This window comes from Syngnathus scovelli, chromosome 8 (genome assembly GCF_024217435.2).
Source record: "Syngnathus scovelli strain Florida chromosome 8, RoL_Ssco_1.2, whole genome shotgun sequence".
Classification (NCBI taxonomy): Eukaryota; Metazoa; Chordata; class Actinopteri; order Syngnathiformes; family Syngnathidae; genus Syngnathus; species Syngnathus scovelli.
In genome coordinates this window covers 2,804,542-2,817,821 of record NC_090854.1, presented here as the reverse complement: position 1 = coordinate 2,817,821, position 13,280 = coordinate 2,804,542, and the positions used below count along the sequence as shown (strand labels likewise).

The 13,280-nt window shown below is 45.2% G+C and overlaps 1 protein-coding gene across 3 annotated transcripts in view; it reads left to right on the top strand.

The window, feature by feature from the left end:
• Window positions 1-5,983: 5,983 nt before the first annotated feature.
• itgb2 (integrin, beta 2) overlaps window positions 5,984-13,280 on the top strand; it is a 108,301-nt gene continuing 101,004 nt past the window's right edge. For 2 of the 3 annotated variants that reach the window (XM_049727693.2, XM_049727695.2), the window contains exons 1-2: window positions 5,984-6,108; window positions 9,830-9,890. In XM_049727693.2, the coding sequence (XP_049583650.1) occupies window positions 9,833-9,890 (58 nt within the window). In that variant the 5' untranslated portion in view covers window positions 5,984-6,108; window positions 9,830-9,832. Of the gene's footprint in view, window positions 6,109-6,180; window positions 6,369-9,829; window positions 9,891-13,280 lie in introns of those variants that run through there. The other variant, XM_049727694.2, reaches the window with a different exon arrangement.

Sequence of the window (13,280 nt, the reverse complement as noted above, 5' to 3'; positions counted from 1 at the left end):
CTCTCTTTACCACGACGGACCGGTACAGAGTCCGCATTACTGCCGACGCTGCACCCTCATTCGTGAACAAGACCCCAAGATACTTGAACTCCTCCACTTGGGGCAGGATCTCATCCCCGATCCGGAGAGGATTCCACCCTTTTCCAACCGAGGACCATGGACTCGGATTTGGAGGTGCTGACCCTCATCCCGACCGCTTCATACTCTGCTGCGAACCGCTCCAGTGAGAGCTGGAGATCACAGCACCACGTCATCTGCAAAAAGCAGAAACGCGATGCTAAGGTCCCCAAACCGGACCCCCTCAACGCCTCAGCTGCATCTAGAAATTCTGTCCATAAAAGTTATGAACAGAATCGGTGACAAAGGGCACCCTTGGCGGAGTCCAACCCTCACTGGGAACAAATCTGACTTACTGCCGGAAATGTGGACCAAACTCTGGCATCTGTGATATAGGGACCGAACCACCCTTATCAGTTGGCTCGGCACCCCGTACTCCCGAAGCACCCTCCACAGAACCTCCCGAGGGACATGGTCGAACGCCTTCTCCAAGTCCACAAAACACATGTGGACTGGTTGTGCGAACTCCCATGCACACTCGAAGATCCTGTCTAGGGTGTAGAGCTGGTCCACTGTTCCACAGCCAGGACGAAAGCCACACTGCTCCTCCTGAATCTGAGGTACGGCTTCCCGACGGACCCCTGAATAGACCTTGCCAGGGAGGCTGAGGAGTGTGATTCCTCTGTAGTTGGAACACACCCTCCGGTCCCCCATCTTAAAGAGGGGAACCACCACCCCTGTCTGCCAATCCAGAGGCACCATCCCGATTGTTCACGCAATGTTGGAGAGGCGTGTCAGCCATGACAGCCCCACAACATCCAGAGCCTTTAGGAACTCCGGGCGGATCTCATCCACCCCCGGGGCTTTGCCACCGAGGAGTTTTTAACTACCTCAGTGACTTCGACCCCAGAGATTGGAGAGTCTGCCTCAGAGTCTCCAGGCCCTGCTTCCACAATGGAAGGCGTGTAGGTGGAATTGAGGAGGTCTTCGAAGTATTCTCCCCACCGACTCATGACGTGCCGAGTCAAGGTCAGCAGCACACGATCTCCTCTGTAAACAGTGTTGAGGGTGCACTGCTTCCCTCTCTGAGACGCCGGATGGTGGACCAGAATCTCCTCAAAGCCGTCTGGAAGTCATTCTCCATGGCCTCGCCAAACTCCTCCCACGCCCGGGTTTTTGCCTCAGCAACTGCAGAGGCCGCGTTCCGCTTGGCCATCCGGTCCCTGTCAGCTGCCTCCAAAGTCCCACAGGCCAAAACGGCCCGATAGGACTCCTTCTTCAGCTTGACTCAAAGCCGTCCAGAAGTCATTCTCCATGGCCTCGCCAAACTCCTCCCACGCCCGGGTTTTTGCCTCAGCAACCGCCGAAGCCGCGTTCCGCTTGGCCATCCGGTACCTGTCAGCTGCCTCCGGAGTCCCACGGGCCAAAACGGCTCGATAGGACTACTTCTTCAGCTTGACGGCATCCCTTACCGCCAGTGTCCATCAGCGGGTTCGGGATTGCCGCCACGACAGGCACCGACCACCTTACGGCCACAGTTCCAGTCGGCTGCCTCAACAATGGAGGCACAGAACATGGTCCACTCGGAGTCAATGTCTCCCGCCTCCCCCGGGACGTGGGAAGAGCTTTGCCGGAGGTGGGAGCTGAAGCTCTTCCTGACAGTGGAATCTGCCAGACGTTCCCAGCAGACCCTCACGGAGCGTTTGGGTCTGCCAGGTCAGACCGGCATCTTCCCCCACCATCGGAGCCAACCCACCACCAGGTGGTGATCAGTTGACAGCTTGGCCTCTCTCTTCACCCGAGCGTCCAAAACATGCAGCCGCAAATCCGATGACACGACTACAAAGTCGATCATCGAACTGCGGCCTAGGGTGTCCTGGTGCCAAGTGCACACATGGACACCCTTATGTTTGAACATGGTGTTCATTATTGACAATCCGTGTCAAGCACAGAAGTTCAATAATAGAACACTGCTCGGGTTTAGATCGAGGGGGCCGTTCCTCCCAATCACGCCCTTCCAGGTCTCATTTTCATTGCCCACGTGAGCATTGAAGTCACCCAGTAGAACGATAGAGTCCCCAGAATGAGCGGTCTCCAGCACTTCTTCTAAGGACCTCAAAAAGTAGGTAGGTACTCTGAGTTGCGTTTCGGTGCATAGGCACAAACAACAGTCAGGACCCGTCCCCCCACCCGAAGGCATACGGAATCTACCCTCTCGTTCACCAAGGTGAACCCCAATGTGCAGGCGCCCAGCCGGGGGGCAATAAGTTTGCCCATGCCTGCTCGACGCCTCTCACCGTGGACAACTCCAGAGTGGAAGAGAGTCCAGCCCCTCTCGAGAGGGCCTGTACCAGAGCCCAAACTATATGTGGAGGCAAGTCAGACTATTTCTAGTCGGAACTTTTCTGCCTCACACACCAGCTCGGGCTCCTTTCCCGCCAGAGAGGTGACATTCCATGTCCCAAGAGCCAGCTTCTGCAGCCGGGAATCGGACCGCCAAGGTCCCTGCCTTTGCCCTCCACCCAGCTCGCTTTGCATCTGACCCCTTTGGCCCATCCTACAGGTGTTGAGCCCATGGAAAGGGGGACCCACGTTTTCTTTTCGGGCTGTGCCTAGCCAGGCCCCATGGGCAAAGGCCCGGCCACCAGGCACTTGCCTTTGAGCCCCACCTCCAGGCCTGGCTCCAGAGCGGGGCCCCGGTGACCTGCGTCCGGGCGAGGGAAAACTAGTTCCATATATTTCATTCATCATAAGGGGTCTTCTGAGCCGTGCTTTGTCTGGCCCCTCACCTAGGACCCTTTTGCCATGAGTGACCCTACCAGGGGCATGAAGGCCATAAGGTGACGACTCCCTATCTATCTATCTATCTATCTATCTATCTATCTATCTATCTATCTATCTATCTATCTATCTATCTATCTATCTATCTATCTATATATATATATATATATATATATCGCCCATTTGAGATGGCTAGAAAGAGCTGGTCTGAAGGACAGCACAGAGGCACTGATCCTGGCTGCACAAGAACAGGCCTTGAGCACCAGAGCAATAGAGGCCCAAATCTACCACACCAGACAAGACCCCAGGTGTAGATTGTGCAAAGAAGGTCCTGAGACAATCCAGCACATAACTGCAGGGTGTAAGATGCTGGCAGGTAAAGCATACATGGAGCGCCATAACCAAGTAGCTGGAATAGTGTACAGGAACATCTGTGCAGAGTATGGACTGGAAGTCCCAAGATCCAAGTGGGAAACACCTCCAAAGGTGGTAGAGAATGACTAAGCCAAGATCCTCTGGGACTTCCAGATCCAGACAGACAGAATGGTAATGGCGAACCAACCGAACATTGTGGTGGTGGACAAAGAGCAGAGGAAAGCCGTTGTGGTTGACATAGCCATCCCAAATGATGGTAACATTAGGAAAAAGGAACATGAGAAACTTGAGAAATATCAAGGGCTCAGAGAAGAGCTGGAGAAGGCCTGGAGAGTGAAGACTTCAGTGGTACCTGTGGTCATTGGAGCACTAGGGGCAGTAACCCCCAAACTGGAGGAGTGGCTGAAACAGATCCCAGGAAAAACATCTGACATCTCAGTCCAGAAAAGTGCAGGACTAGGAACAGCAAAGATACTGCGTAGAACCCTCAAGCTCCCAGGCCTCTGGTAGAGGACCCGACCTTGAAGGGAAAAAGAGACCACCCACGGGGGGTGAGGAAAAAGTTTTTTTTAATATATATATATATATATATATATATATATATATATATATATATATACACTGCTCAAAAAAATTAAAGGAACACTTTGAAAAAACATCAGATTTCAATTGTGAAATTTTTTGGGGGGGTATCTATACTGATATGGACAGTTTAATGTCTCAGGAACAAAAGGACGCCACATCTTTTGATGGAAATAAAAGTTTTCAGCCTACATAGGGCTCAGTATATAGACACCCCAAAATACTCAGTGAAAAAATTATATGGCAGGCTCGTCCATTTTGCCTAAATTCAATTTCTGCAACTCAAAATTATTTTCAATATCTTGTGTGCCCGCCCCCCCCCCCCCACCCCCCCCCACCCCATGCTCCTAATGAGACGAAGAAAAGCACAGGGCGCCAGTGGCGGACTTGCCAATTCTAGTGTTCAATGGCAAATGCCAATCAAGCTCCACGGTGCTGAGCAATGAGCACAGGGCACACTACAGGACGTCGTGCCCTGATGCCACCCTCGTGAAGTCTGTTTCTGACTGTTTGGGCAGAAACATTCACACCAGTAGCCTGCTGGAGGTCATTCTGTGTGTATATATATATCCCGGCTACTTTTCAGTGCTTTTGCACATTTGCAATCCTCATCCATACATGTTACCTGTTGTTTCCCCTGTTGTAGGTGTTCCGGCACCGCCGCTCTCGGGTTCGGCTCCTGACTTTGAGGATTCAGATGCCTCTGCAGAGTACTGAACCGCTATGGAGTATTGATCCGTTCCTGTTTCCCCCCTGCCCGTAAAGTGTCGGGGCCCTGCTTCCTGGATTTTGGGAGCCGTCACTTTTTTTCTTCTAATATCTCTATGTCCTGTTACTGAGTGGTCCACAGAATGGTACCAGGGCGTGGACCGGTGTTGTAGGAGGCTGAATCTTAGATAAGAAAAATCTTCAGATTTTTCACAGCCCGATCTTGGTAAGTGGAGACCCTGTATTCTCGCAACATTGTTATTGACTTGCATATATTTTGATTTTATTACCATATGCTTTTGGATGAGATTATATAGTGTATATGTGTGTGTGTGTGTGTGTGTGTGCGTGAGAGTGTGTGTGTGTGTGTGTGTGTGTGTGTGTGTGTGTGTGTGTGTGTGTGTGTGTGTGTGTTTGTGCGTGTGTGGGTGGTGTGCGTGTGTGTTCGTGTGTGTAAAAATAGTGTATATGATATGGTATCTACAATTGCAATAGTGTTGTAGTATAAGTTACAAAGGGGTAAGAAAAAAAATTCTACTTTCTACTCCCTTTCTGAGCATGTGTATATGCTGTTTTGTAGATACCTGTTTTATTTTTTTCTTCTGACTTTTGCTTTTTCATTTTATGCTTGCTTGAAGTAAAAATTGCATTCATTCATATTTAAAGACGGCATTTTTATAGCACTATAGACCAGGAAGGGAGTCCAAAATGAACAGTCTAGTAACTTCATGGATTGAATTTACGAAGGGAAGGCCAAATGCTAAGTAAACAGTAGTATTTTTTTGTACATGGATATGTGAAGGCGGCTCGGTGGCGCACTGGGTAGCACGTCCGCCTCACAGCTAGGAGGGTGCGGGTTCGATTCCACCTCCGGCCCTTCCTGTGTGGAGTTTGCATGTTCTCCCCGGGCCCGTGTGGGTTTTCTCCGGGCACTCCGGTTTCCTCCCACATTCCAAAAACATGCTTGGTAGGCCGATTGAAGACTCCAAATTGTCCCTACGTGTGAGTGTGAGTGCGATTGGTTGTCTGTCTCTGTGTGCCCTGCGATTGGCTGGCAACCAGTTCATGGTGTCCCCCGCCTACTGCCCGATGACGGCTGGGATAGGCTCCAGCACGCCCGCGACCCCCGTGGGGACTAAGCGGTTCAGAAAATGGATGGATGGATGGATGCATATGTGAAAGTCAATATTCCATGGAATTATGGGAAAAAATGCTACATTTCAAACATGCTGCTGGTTGATATTTGACTATATTTTATATTTTCTGCTGCCTCTTTGTGAAGACATGAGATTGTATGCTTCAAAAAGTGTTTCCCTTGTTAAATAAATGTTAAATACATCAATAATTTTGTAATTTTGTCATATTCATTCAAACACAAATGAAAAAGTATGTGTAAATAGTTAAAGCAGGGGAGGGGGAAGTGTTCAAAAAATCAACCCTCAACAAAACTTCTGGGGTCTCAATATTCATGCATTTAACTGTCTGAGACTATTTGTCTATGCACGAAGCTGAGAAGGTGTTGCAAGTGCAGACTCGTTATACTTCCTGCCAGGCAGTCTTTGGCATAACCGTCACCCAGAGGCAGCAAGCATCTTCCTCATTCTTGTGAGTTAGATTTTTTTACAAATAAATTATTACTGCTAATCAGTGCCTGAGGGAAAAATGAGGAAACAATGGCTATTTAATTATTTGAGTATTATTTAATGTTCATATGTTTGACTACCAAATGCAAACGCATGAGGATATCGACTGAATTATAGAGACACATTATAGAGAAACAAGATCCATATACATTCATCTGAATTAAAACATACTACTACCATGATACTTATCCACATTTTGATGCTACTCCTAGACAATACTGAGTGAGTAAAAAAAGTCTTCTGTTGTGTGAATATAAACTTTGCCAAGTAATCCGATACAACACAACTGCATAGTTCTTTTGATTAATAGTATAATATTGTAATTGTAAATCTGTATATGGGCTCACTTGGAAAGGACAGTATTTTAGTTTGAATAATATTGTATATGATTGCAAAACTGATGGAACAATACAAAACTCAGTTTTTAGAAATGTGAGAAATGGAAACGTTTTAATAAAAATAAAAGTTTTATTTGAAAAAATGACAATTTTCAACTGACGGCGAAAATTGTTTCTGTGAAGAGTTCAAACACAAAAAAACAAACTTTTTGTGCAGTGAGTGAAATGTTATTTTCTTTCCAAGTTATATATCTGAAAGATGTAAGGGAATTCGAAGAAAATATGTATCTTAATTTCTTAAGAGGCTAATTTTGGGGGGTCGATTCTTAACTCATTTTCTGCCAGTCCAGTTAATATCCAGTCCAGTATATGCAAAACTAAACAGCTCCAAGAAAATAGTTTGGTTAAAAAATCACATAGTTATAAAATGACACCGTAATAGTATGGTAAATCTTACACTTTGTAAAAAACAAAAAAAAAACGTTGCACTCCTACTACTACAACAATTTCTCTAACGCTTGAACTTAAATTAACCCATCATAATTACACCAACGGGAGAGAAAATTCACAGTCATGCACATAGCCCATAAGTTATACGCTCTTTGTTTCTTCTTTTCACAAGAATCTGTTGCAACCAAAATCGGCAAATCATTCCTCATAGTCTTTGTTGCTTAATTACTTCACACAGAGCACTTTTAAAAACACACACACACAATTTTAACAAAGTGCTGTACATAACATCAGACATGAACACAGCACACATAATACAGAAAACTTTTTTAATTACTCTTTTTATGAATCCACTTTATAATATCCATTTTCTAGTCCATTTTCTAAACTGCTTCTCCTCACGGGGGTCGTGGGTGCGATGAGCCTATCCCATCTATCTATCTATCTATCTATCTATCTATCTATCTATCTATCTATCTATCTATCTATCTATCTATCTATCTATCTATCTATCCATCCATCCATCCATCCATCCATCCATCCATCAATATTTGTTAACTTTGTTAATATTTGTTAACTTTCTTCCCATGCCAAAAATTTTTATTCATTGTTGATAATTTACAGATTCAAAACATTATAGAAGAATAGAAGAATTATTCAGAATATCAACCAAAAAACATGGGTTTAGACACAATGGAACGAAAAAGAATGAGAAGTGCCTGTGGGTGGGGCATTAAATTGGAACTTTGCCACCCTAATATGGAATATCAGTCTGGACTTTTTTATGTATTTATTTAGGTTTTACTAAAGTGAAACTCCCACTTAGTGAATAAAATATCTTGTGTAATGGAAATATATTTGTTGGAATTAAAATAAAATTGCACTATGTGCAATACATTTTAAACTATTTAGAATAACTTACTCAGCATGACTACCAGTGCTGCTCAAGTTCTCCTTTTTTGCTTAAAATGCACGTAAACTTGTGTAGCATGTTTTCCATTCTCATGTCTCTGGTTGAGTCATACTTCCTGTCCTGTCCAGCAGTCTTCTGTATAACGGTGAGCTACATAGTGAATAGTGTTTCTCTTCCTGTCTATCCTTATCTGACAAACCATGATGCAAAAAATGAGCAGAAGCTTCTTTTTTTCGATGAGGAAGTTGACTGAAGTTGACTTTACAGATGACTAAATATTAGTATACTTAGTCATCTGTAAAGTCAACTTATACATTTACCAGGGAATGGATAAAGAATACTTTCCAGTTTAATGGCTTTCACTTCTAGAATATACAGAGTAGTTTCAGGAAGTTTATTCTTGTCTTATGTGCAAGATTCAGACTTATCAGACAAATACAATAATAAGGCTGTATAAAAGTCTACGGAGACATATATCAGGTTGATATTAAGTACAGACGGATTGTAAGGGTTGTACGGATTGTTTATTCTTGTCTTATGTGCAAGATTCAGACTTATCAGACAAATACAATAATAAGGCTGTATAAAAGTCTACGGACAAATATCAGGTTGATATTAAGTACAGACGGATTGTAAGAAAGTTGTGACTGTGCACAAAGTATAATTTTGGACCATATGCAAACAATGTTAAGATGAACACTAGTGCACCAACAAACACACTAAATAAGAAAGGTTTTTCCTTCGTGCGCAGATGTGTCACGTTTCAGCTCTCGCCCTGCTGGCCTTGACGCGTCCTCCTCGCAAGGCCTCGGGGCGTGCATTACCAATACAGAACTGTGCGTGCTAATCAGCGATGACCGCCACCACCTGTCCTGTGTTACCCCCTGATTAGGGCATGTATATAGACGCCGTTCGCTAGTGATGGCAATTTTGATGCCTTATGAACCAATGAATCACTTCAACACAACTGCTCTAAACTAAAAATGCTACTTTGAAGCCTTTGATACACTTTGAAGGGTGCCATCTGGTGGATTTCTTTGAGTACTACCTTTGAGGGAATTCTCTGACGAACACGTGCCATAATTAATGAATGACTAATGTGGCTTGCTCTGGTAATAATGACAACAATAAAAATAAAAGGCAAAAAATCCAAACTCGTGTATTTTAATGCGTTTTAAGGTATGAATGCAATAAATAGCCATTTTGATGCATGCTTAATAATCAATGAAGCTTTTATTGTAGGTTATTTAGGTATTTATGTATTAATGAATAACTAAGCATATGTGGATAAAATGTTACGGGAAATGTGAGAAATGTGCTTCTGCAACTGGGATAGTGCTTTTGTAACTAATAGAAAATTTAGGAAGGCGGCTCGGTGGCGCACTGGGTAGCACGTCCGCCTCACAGTTAGGAGGGTCCGGTTTCGATTCCAACTCCGGCCCTCCCTGTGTGGAATTTGCATGTTCTCCTCGGGCCCACGTGGGTTTTCTCCGGGCACTCCGGTTTCCTCCCACAACACAGGCTGATTGAGCATTCCAAATTGTCCCTAGGTGCGAGTGCAAATGGTTGCTTTCTCTGTGTGGCCTGCGATTGGCTGGCAACCGGTTCAAGGTGTCCCCTGCCTATTGTCCGATGACAGCTGGGATTGGCTCCAGCACGCCCACGACCCCCGTGGGGACTAAGCGGTTCAGAAAAGGGATGGATGGATGGATGGAAAATTTAGGAAATGGCGATTGTGTGACTTTGTAGTCATTGGGATGGTTCACCAATTTTCATTCAAAAAAATAATTGTCTTCACAGTGCTTGGCTTTAATTGGCTCTTCTGCGTCACTCCCTCTCCAGCTTTGGAGAAGACCCTCACATGGCACTGATGTCGCTGGCATTGATACATATTTTATGTATCAACAACTACTATTGTCATTCATAGCTATATGCAATTCATTTCGTTGGACAATAATTATTTTTTTTATTTTTTTTGTCAGGACATGAATCGTCATTGGCCTTTTGTCCTACTGTCCATCTTCCTATCAGTGGCTCCAAATGGTAAGTTATAACCTATTGTTTAAAAAAAACAGATTTCTTTTCATTTCTTTCTTTTCTATTATTAATTTCTTTGAAGGCGGCTCGGTGGCGCGTCCGCCTCACAGTTAAGAGGGTGCGGGTTCGACTCCACCTCCGGCCCACCCTGTGTGGAGTTTGCATGTTCTCCCCGGGCCCGCGTGGGTTTTCTCCAGGCACTCCGGTTTCCTCCCACATCCCAAAAACATGCTTGGTAGGCTGATTGAGCACTCCAAATTGTCCCTAGGTGCAAGTGCGAATGGTTGTTTGTCTCTGTGTGCCCTGCGATTGGCTGGCAACCGGTTCGGGGTGTCCCCCGCCTACTGCCCGATGACGGCTGGGATAGGCTCCAGCACACCCGCGACCCCCGTGAAGACTAAGCGGTACAGAAAAAATGGATGGATTGATGAATGTCTATGAAACCGGCCTTATGATTTTATGATACCAAGTATGTGAAAAGCAGTGACGTGCGGTGAGGTTCATGACAGGGGAGGCTTATTCATTACTTAATTTGAAATATTTTAATTAAAATCTCATATCAGCAGTCTTCACACATAAAAACACTCAATAAAGCACATGGAATCTAAAACTTGATTTCGATCGTGCGCACCACTCCGTTTGAAAAGACATGCTCCAAAGTGCCGCTGTCCGAATCAAACCTTTTAAGTCCGGAGTTGGTCTTCCTTTACTGATGACCTTGTGCTTCGACCGAAAATCCATAGTTGAAAATAGTTTTGATATGTAATCTTCCATTGTAAAACGAAATGTAAAAACGAGGAAAAAAAAAAAAAAAAACGAATGTAAAAAAAACAAAACGAATGTAAAACGAAATAAATGGACGACTGCTCCTCAGTTGTTCACTGTAAATTTGAACTGGAGATATCTTATTCCACAGGTAGGTGCATGAAGCATCCCGGGATCACTAGCACCCCCTACCATAAGGCTGGAGAAACTTTATTTCGTTGCCTCCGTAAGGTCTCTTTTCAAAGCCGTTTTGTTCATCTAAAGAAACACGACGTTACAGACAGACGACAAAAACACTAGATATTATATACATCAGCTAGACTACGGAAATTAGTCAAGCTGATGCTTGACACGGTTTTTGAATACTTAAACAGCGACGGAAAGACAGAGAGCAGTTCAAACTGTATATAGCCTGTCAACATAGGCAGCCGTGTGATTACGCAATCCTCAGAAGAGGCAAGGCAGGAAGTTGGCTCCTCCGAGCAAATCGTCTTCGGTTTTAAACTAACATAAAAAATTCAGTGATTTTAGTCCAAAATGATGCAAAACTACTGAAATTAAAAGGAGAATGACTTTATAATAAAAACAATTAAATTAGTTTTTTTCCCCTTTTCATGATGGCAGGGGAGGCTGCCACGTCCCTGGTACGTACATATATTAAAGTTGTCACTGTGTGTGTGTGTGTGTGTGTGTGTGTGTGTGTCACGTTTTCAGCACACTGACGTCTGAAGAGACGTTTATATTTTCAAGCTGGAACTACAGTATAATAGTATTAATTTGGTTGTACAGTACATACAAAGTGTTTTCTACAAGAAAAAGAAAAAAAAGATCAAATTCAAAGAAACATTACGCACCAACCTGCAATGCAGCCATATCAAGTTTTAGTTTAAAATTACTTACTTAAATTTAACTAATTTACAGTGAACAACTGAGGAGCAGTCGTCCATTTATTTCGTTTTACATTCGGGTTTTTTTGGGGGGGGGTTCCTCGTTTTTACATTTCGTTTTACAATGGAATATTACATATCCAAACTATTTTCAACTATGGATTTCCAGTCGAAGCACGAGGTCATCAGTAAAGGAAGACCAACTCCGGACTTAAAAGGTTTGATTCGGACAGCGGGACTTTGGAGCATGTCTCTTCAAACGGAGTGGTGTGCACGATCGAAATCAAGTTTTTGATTCCATGTGCTTTATTGAGTGTTTTAATGTGTGAAGACTGCTGATATGAGATTTTAATAAAAATAGTTCAAATGAAATAATGAATAAGCCACTCTAGAGCAGCGTTCCCCAACCTTTTTTGTGACACGGTTAGTTGCCGGGGTGTGTGTGTGTGTGTGGGGGGGGGGGGGGGCACACGTCAGTGCCTCCCCAGTCATGAACCTCACCGCACGACACTGGTACGTACGTACATACATACATATATACATACATACACACACACACACACACACACCCTTGACCCCTTCCAGTTTGCATACCAAGCCAAACGGTCCTCTGAGGATGCAATCTGCTCTGCCCTCCACTCAGCCCTCACCCACCTGGAAAAAAGAGACTCGTATGTGAGATTGCTGTTTGTGGACTTCAGTTCTGCATTCAACACCATTGTACCACAGCGACTCATCTGCAAACTCGACAAACTGGGACTCAGTACCTACCTCTGCAACTGACTACTGGACTTACTCTGTCAGAGGCCTCAAGTAGAACGTGTTGGCGACAATATCTCAAGCAGCATCACGCTGAGCACAGAGGCCCCCCAAGGCTGTGTGCTCAGTCCGCTGCTCTTCACCCTGCTGACGCATGACTGCACTACAACCGACAGCAACAACCGCGTAGTGAAATTTGCTGACGACACGACTCTGGTGGGTCTCATCACCAAGGGCGACGAGACTCAATACAGGTCGTAGGTCGACCTTCTGACCACGTGGTGCAGGGACAACAACCTCCTGCTGAACGTAAGCAAGACCAAGGAGATTGTTGTTGACTTCCGGAAGGGTCACACCCAACACCTGCCACTGACCATCGACGGTGCTGTGGTGGAGCGAGTGAGCAGCACCAGATTCCTGGGGGTGCACATCAGTGAAGACCTCTCCTGGACCACCAACACCACATCACCGGCAAAGAAAGCTCAGCGCCTGTACTTCCTGCAGAAACTCAGGCGAGCAAGTGCTCCACCGGCCGTCATGACCACATTCTATCGAGGCACCATTGAGAGTGCTGGAGACAGCTGTATCGCTGTGTGGGGTGGAAGCTGCACTGAGTACAACAGGAAGGCCCTGCAGCAAATAGTGGACACAGCTGGAAGGATTATTGGTGCTTCACTCCCCTCCCTGAAGGACATTTACACCTCCCATCTCACCCACAAGGCGACCACGATTGTGAGTGATGTGAGTCACCCCACTCACACTTTGTTTGTACTGCCCTCTGGGAAGAGGTACACAAGCCTGCACTCCCGCACCACCAGACTCATCAACAGCTTCGTACTCCAGGCTGTTAGGATCCTGAACTCTCTTCCCCCTCCACCCTCGACTGCATAACGTCCTGGCCTTTTGGGCCACGTTGGCTGCCTTGCACTACTCCTACTGTACTTTTGCGCTATATACAGACTGTCTGCTGTATGCACAATTGCTC